The sequence below is a fragment of the Pomacea canaliculata genome, linkage group LG3, assembly GCF_003073045.1.
Source record: "Pomacea canaliculata isolate SZHN2017 linkage group LG3, ASM307304v1, whole genome shotgun sequence".
Taxonomy (NCBI): Eukaryota; Metazoa; Mollusca; class Gastropoda; order Architaenioglossa; family Ampullariidae; genus Pomacea; species Pomacea canaliculata.
In genome coordinates, this window is record NC_037592.1 from 30,272,600 (window position 1) to 30,278,863 (window position 6,264).

A 6,264-nucleotide genomic window follows, 5' to 3' on the forward strand; every position below is an offset into this window, starting at 1 on the left:
CCACTTACCATATCTTGCAACCAGCTTTTGTTTTGTCTTTTCGTCTTTTTTGTTTTGTAAATGAATACAGTTTATCAAATAGTAATTGCATCTGGGGATGAAGAAGTTGGACATTTGAACCTTGCAAACTAAGTAGATGCATTAGTTTTGCTTCCATACATTCCAAATAATAACGTAAAAGAAACGAAAAAGGCAGTATTTAAAAAATGGAAGTATTCACACATCGTTTATTATATAACATTTAACAAACACAATAACCCCTGAGGTCCAGATGATCTCTTCTAACTGTGCAGGACCCAGCTGATCGTCTGATCAGCACCGACAGCGACACCAGCTTCAACAGCACCACCTCCTCGGGCTCCAGTTTCTACGGAACATACTTCATCCTGGGCGGTGGAATCATTGGCCTCTTCGTTTTCACCTTTCTTTCCATCCTGCAGCAGGTTAGTATTTTCCATGTCGTGGTAAAGATGGAATTGAACAGAGACTTAAGTTAGTACAAGTAGGTCCACGATAAGAATGACAGACGAACACTATGATGAATATCTTTTTTATTATCTTTTTTTCAGGGAGGATTTGTTCTGTGCGAGTGGTGGCTGGCTCACTGGTGAGGAGATGAACATATTTTTGTTTCACATATACGCGGCTTTCTGCCACAGAATTTCAGTTTCATTCTTTGTAACATATTTTATTGTTGTTGTTGCTGCAAAGGACTCATGTTCTCTTACCTAAAGTAAAGGTAAATATCTTGGCAAGTAGTCATAGAGGCGGTTAATGTGAAGTGGTTCAACATGTCCAGACGATGGCATGTGAAACGTAAAAACAACTCTTTCTTTCAACCGCAGTTACCACCCTGATAACTCTGGGACCTGTCTGTGCTCGTTGTTATTTTAAATTCCAGTGATACTGCTTTTATCAGCATTGAATGCGAACTGAGTTTAAAATTCGCATCTAAAATATATTTGAAATGAACTGGGTAAAATGTTTGAATTAATTTTTATATCTTGTGTTGGTCAGGTCTGAAAATTATCAAAACAAGAACCAGTCCACATTTGTGAACGATACGATATTTGGGTTAGCACGCATGCGCCTGGATGAGAGGGTGTACATATACCTCGCTCTCGTTGTTGTTGCTGTCCTGCTGGGTTTTCTCCAAGCTGCTTCTTCTTCTACATCGCGAACCGCGCCAGCGCCATCCTGCACAACATCGCCCTCCACGCGCTTCTGAAGACACCGTTGTCGTTCTTTCGCATCAACAGCCCAGGTCTTGTCTTGTCTTCTCGTTTGGTCATCTCTGTAGATAACGTACAATAATTATTCCATCGTGTTTTCAGTGACAGAAGCGTCTTGCTAGTAGCTTTTGTTATTTATAATTAGGTTTTTCCTAGGACAGAAATTTTCTGAGGTTAGTGGAGAGGCGGTGTGAAAGGTCAATGGAGGAAGGTTACGACAGGTATTTCGAAGATCTTGTGATGGTTGGAAGAGATTAGTGCGCGCATAGACTGTAAAAGTATATATATATATGTGTGTGTGTATATGTGTGTGTGCTGCAGGCGCTGTTCTGAGTCGCTTCGTGCGGGACATTGGGATAGTAGATACACTGCCTCCCATCTTTCTCGACTGTTTGCAGGTGCGTACAAGCCTTGTGTATCTGTAGCCATCCTTTCAATAATGTCTGAGAAGCAGTCACTTAAAAAAAAAAAAACAGTTAAAAATTCAGTGTGTTCATAAGTTGCAAGAGCTAAAATTAACCATCTCCTGTTTCAAATTAGCCATACAGGATCATTTGATGTAAAAGCTGTTCCCAGTCTTCGCGTACGCGGTGTTGTTGCAGAGAATACGGAAAGTTTAAAAAAGATGTTCATTGTTTTATTTTTTTTTCCAGTCATTCAGTCTGCTTCTGGCCACGGTCATCATCATCGGGGCTGTCAACTACTGGCTATTTATCGTTATTGTTCCTCTCACCATCGCTTTTGTCGTCGCTAGGCGTCGGTTCCACGAGTCGACGCAAGATGTCGAACATATTGAATTGTCGTGTAAGTGATAGCAGTTGTCATATGGGTCAGAGGAGTTGTCATACAGGTCCGAGCATTTGGCATGCAGTTCAGAACAGTTGTCACATGAGACCAATTAACTGTCACGTAGGCCAGAGATAGATCAAACAGTCCAATTGTCACATTAGTCAGTGTAATTGTTGTGTTTCTCAGATCAGTAAAGTACCGTTCACTAGAGAACAGTTAACAGTACATTACAAACGCTGCTTACCAAGATCTGAACCAATGACCCTCAACTTTTCATCCTCACAGCGAAGAGCGCGGTGGGCGCTCACGTCCTCAGCAGCCTGGAGGGCGCCACCTCGCTGCGGGCGTTCGGCGTAGAACAAAGGTTCCTGCACGCTTTTGATGTGCACCAGGACCGCAGCACTGCAGCCTGCTACCTCCACCTGGCGGCCGACCGATGGTTCGGGATGCGCGTTGACCTCATCGGCTTCGTCCTCGTCTTGGCCACGACACTCGGCTCGGCACTTCATGGTGCACTATCAGGGTGTGTATTTTTAGTCATCATGGTCGTCGTCATCGGCGTCCTCTTTCTCCTCCTCCTCTCCTCATCATCATCATCATCATCATCATCATGCTTTGTTGAGAAGAAGCTGCAAGGGTAAATCTCACGACCATGATTGAATGCATTGTTCGCATCATAGGTTCAGGCAAGTTCTCGATGAACCTCGTAGACCGACGGTGAAAGGGACCTAACTGTTCTGATATTCAGCTATTTTTGATGAAACAGATGTGTCGTTACCTGCCAGTGTAGTCGGCCTGTCTCTTTACTACGCCGTCAACCTTTTGAATATTCAACAGCCGGCCCTCCGTAAGTCGGCGACAGTTCACTTTAAGGTCAGTAACAGCTTCTAAGTATAAATACTCGTAGATATTCACTAACTCTAACTGATAAATTGTTCTTTCTTTCTTTTTTTTTATATTGTCTTCTTCCTTGTCGTCTCTAGATATATTCTTCACGGTGTGCTTTGTTAGTATCAAAATTTTGTTACTTGTCTTCAGTAGTTACAGGTTCTGATCTCGCTTACGGTAAAGTATTTTTTCTGGATGTGATAACTTTCTAAAGGTCTGGACTAACTTGCATGGCAGATCCTTCAGATTTAAAAAAAAAATATCCGGAGATTTCACCGGAAGAAAACACTTTCAGTTCAGTGCAAAGTTTTCTCAAAACATACTTTCAATGAAAGATCATTCTGGACATCAAGCATTGATGAGATAGATGTTCTTGATCCTTGACCGCAAACCCTGTTATGAATACTGACCAATCAGAAGGCTCAAGCCACCCGTCACTGCGTTTCAGATGAGCTCCGTGGACCACTTGCTTCAGTGCTATCAGCTGTGTCCGGAGCTGGACATTTCGAGCAGTGATGGCGAAGTTCGACCATCTAGCACGTGGCCCCAGTACGGAATTGTCACGTTCGAGGGTGTATCGGCGTCCAACACCAGCAAGGGGCCTAGCATCCTTCGAAACATGTGGTGCTGCATCCGGGCACAGGAAAAGGTACCCGCATCAAACTGTTTTTTAAACTGATACTATCCGTGTGCAATGTCCATGCCAGGAGTCGACTTCTTTCCAAGAAAGAGACATCAGTTTAAACCACACATTTCTTGGCATGTGTTCACATGTTGTTGGGTTTCAGATGGGGGTGATGTTCAAGTCTGCGGCGGAGCAGCGCCTGTTCCTCTCCGTGTTGATGCGACTGGTTGATTACAGCGGCTTTATCCGCATTGACGGAATTGAAATTCAAAACATCAGCTTCCAGAAACTTCGCGAGAAGATCTTCATCATCTCTCATGTGAGTATCTTGACAATACTTTACAAGAAAGTTTTGGAGATGAGATCATCCGTCAATGATCGCGAAACTAAATTAACTAGCTGTGAACTTGAGTGCCTGAAAAAAGAGAGGTCCTGCAGAGTTAACAAAGATGAAAACATATCACAAAAATGTTAATCAGGCTTTAGTTCGCAGACACTTCACTGTGCTTATTCACTCGCTCTCAAAATTCTTTCTTCTACAATTTAGTCTGAGAGGTCAGATTTATTATATGATTTAAAGACGCTTGTTTTTTAATATTACTTTAATGAACCCTGGTGCACTGAAGACTGCTCTTTCTGTTGCAAGAATCCACGGCCGTTTCTGGGTACAGTGCGACAGAACCTGGATCCCGTGTCCCGCTTCACTGACGCCCAGATATGGAGGGCCCTGGACGAGGTTAGGATAAAAGACAAAGCATGTTTCAAGGCATGAAGAAAATGTTTCAACAATAATGACTAAGCTGGTTTTCAGTCTAGTGTTCATTAACTTATCTTGATTTCTAAAAACAAACGAAAGAAGGATTTGTTTTGTTTTTTTGTTTAACGCCGTGCAAACGAAAGAAGGAAAGAGGAGAAACGGACGGACGAAGGAACATTTATAAAAGGAAGAAAATAAAACAGAAGAAGAAGATTTTACTTATATTAAACTGTAATGTATGCCAGGTACATTTGACATCCCTGGTCCAGTCACTGCCAGACAAGTTGTACACCGACCTCAGCACAGTGGCCGAAGGACTGTCAACTGGTCATCGTCAGCTACTGCGTCTGGCGCGAGCTTTGCTTCTGCATCCCAAGGTGTTGGTATACGAGGAGCCCTTGTCTAGCCTCGACCTCATGTGAGTTATTTCTCAGTTGCTCACTGCATTTTCCACGAAAGAATGGCAACAGGTTTATATGATGCCATGTTAGCGTATGTGTGTAATAGAGAGAGTTTATTTTTCTATCATGGGACTGTAGTTATGAAGAGGGAGTGAATCGTTTCCAGGGCAAAATGAGAAACTCATATAGAAGCGTCTTATTTCCGAAGTTTTTACTTCTGTAAATTTCTACACATTTCAAATTTCAAATTTCTGTACATTTCTCGATGTTCAGACTCCGCGGTCACTAAATCATGTTTACCCTAGGACATCTTTGCCACTACTTTATAGCCATGGGTTAGGGAAATAAAACAACATCGAAGTCTCGACACGCATGCGCAGCTTTATGTGTTTGTTCCGCTTGTGTGTATGATCACCCGGGATTTTTGATTGCAGGAGCAATACTATCATCCAGGTGATACTCAAGACGCGGTTTGAACAAAGCACTGTCATCCACTTTGCTCATCTCCCTGACACCATCATCGACTGCGACAGGGTGATGGTAAGATGCGTCCTTACTCACTCATGTCTGTCTTTTTCTCCTTCTTTCTTCTTGCTTGCTTTCTCAGTTCGGCAAAGAGCAGTAAGATGCTGTTTCACCCACTGCGTCTTTCTTTGTCTGTTTATCTCTTTTATCTCTGAGAACTGAAAACTCAAATATATTTTGAAAAATTCTCTTTAAATTAAGATTCTTAATGCCACGGAATTATACTGTTTTACGTATTGTACATTTTGTTTTTTGCAGGTGATTGCAGACGGCAAGATCCATGAAGTGGAGTCGCCCCACCTGCTTCTACAGAACCCAGCCAGCAGGTTCTACAGACTGGTAGAAGAGCTGGGACTAACGGAAGTGTCGCGCCTTCGTCATGTCGCTAAAGAAAAATACGAGAATAAGCCCTACGTGGCGCCACCTATAAACCCCGAGGACTTCGAGAACAGCATTCCTCCCCGCGGGGACCTGCGGGGGCCGTCAGAGATCAACGCCCTACCCACCTTCCATTCCTGTCGACTGGTTGGAGTCTTGAACCAGCTCCCCACCAACAAATTTTCGACGAACCGCTTGTGATGACACGAGTGCCTTCCCACCAGAGATTTGTATCCCCGCTGCCAAGAAAACAATGTTTGTGTGAAACCACCCCTTCCCTTTCTCGGAGCTCTCATTCCTGATGGCAGCATTTGCCAGTTGGCTTCGAAAAAAGCCCATTGGTCGTTCAGTGTTCACGTGATGGTCTTGTGCTTTAGATGCGTTCTGACAAGCGTTAGTCGAAGCTGGTGTCGATGTAGGTCGTCCACAGGCTCAGAGCTGCAACTGCTTAGTGGAAGAAAAGACATTAAGAGACCAGGACACCAAAAGACCAGGACAAGACCAAGACATGAAGAAACTAATATCCAGGACAGGCAAATGTCGCTGGTCAACGAAGAATCCAGAAGACTTGGGGTTGCTGTACTTGGGAATACATCACGAGCAGTTGTGTACCAAATGGGGGTTAAATGAAATAGTGACAAACTGATTTATTGAACTTTTAATTGATTT

At 43.4% G+C, this 6,264-nt stretch overlaps 2 protein-coding genes across 3 annotated transcripts in view; both read left to right on the top strand.

Moving 5' to 3' along the window:
• The window catches only part of LOC112559368 (multidrug resistance-associated protein 4-like), a 38,388-nt gene extending 34,996 nt beyond the window's left edge, over positions 1-3,392 (top strand). For both annotated transcript variants that reach the window (XM_025230552.1, XM_025230553.1), the window contains 8 exons: positions 294-443; positions 570-607; positions 1,018-1,264; positions 1,554-1,630; positions 1,886-2,036; positions 2,307-2,544; positions 2,788-2,894; positions 3,358-3,392. In XM_025230552.1, coding sequence (XP_025086337.1) covers positions 294-443; positions 570-607; positions 1,018-1,228 — 399 coding nt within the window. In that variant the 3' untranslated portion in view covers positions 1,229-1,264; positions 1,554-1,630; positions 1,886-2,036; ... (1 more) ...; positions 2,788-2,894; positions 3,358-3,392. The remainder of the gene's footprint in view (positions 1-293; positions 444-569; positions 608-1,017; positions 1,265-1,553; positions 1,631-1,885; positions 2,037-2,306; positions 2,545-2,787; positions 2,895-3,357) is intronic.
• Positions 1,434-5,796, top strand: LOC112559609 (multidrug resistance-associated protein 4-like). The gene is made up of 9 exons (XM_025230944.1): positions 1,434-1,475; positions 1,886-2,036; positions 2,307-2,544; positions 3,327-3,558; positions 3,698-3,853; positions 4,181-4,270; positions 4,537-4,709; positions 5,127-5,232; positions 5,476-5,796. Exons 1-9 carry the CDS (start codon positions 1,434-1,436, stop codon positions 5,794-5,796), a joined length of 1,509 nt encoding a protein of 502 aa, XP_025086729.1.
• Positions 5,797-6,264: the final 468 nt, after the last annotated feature.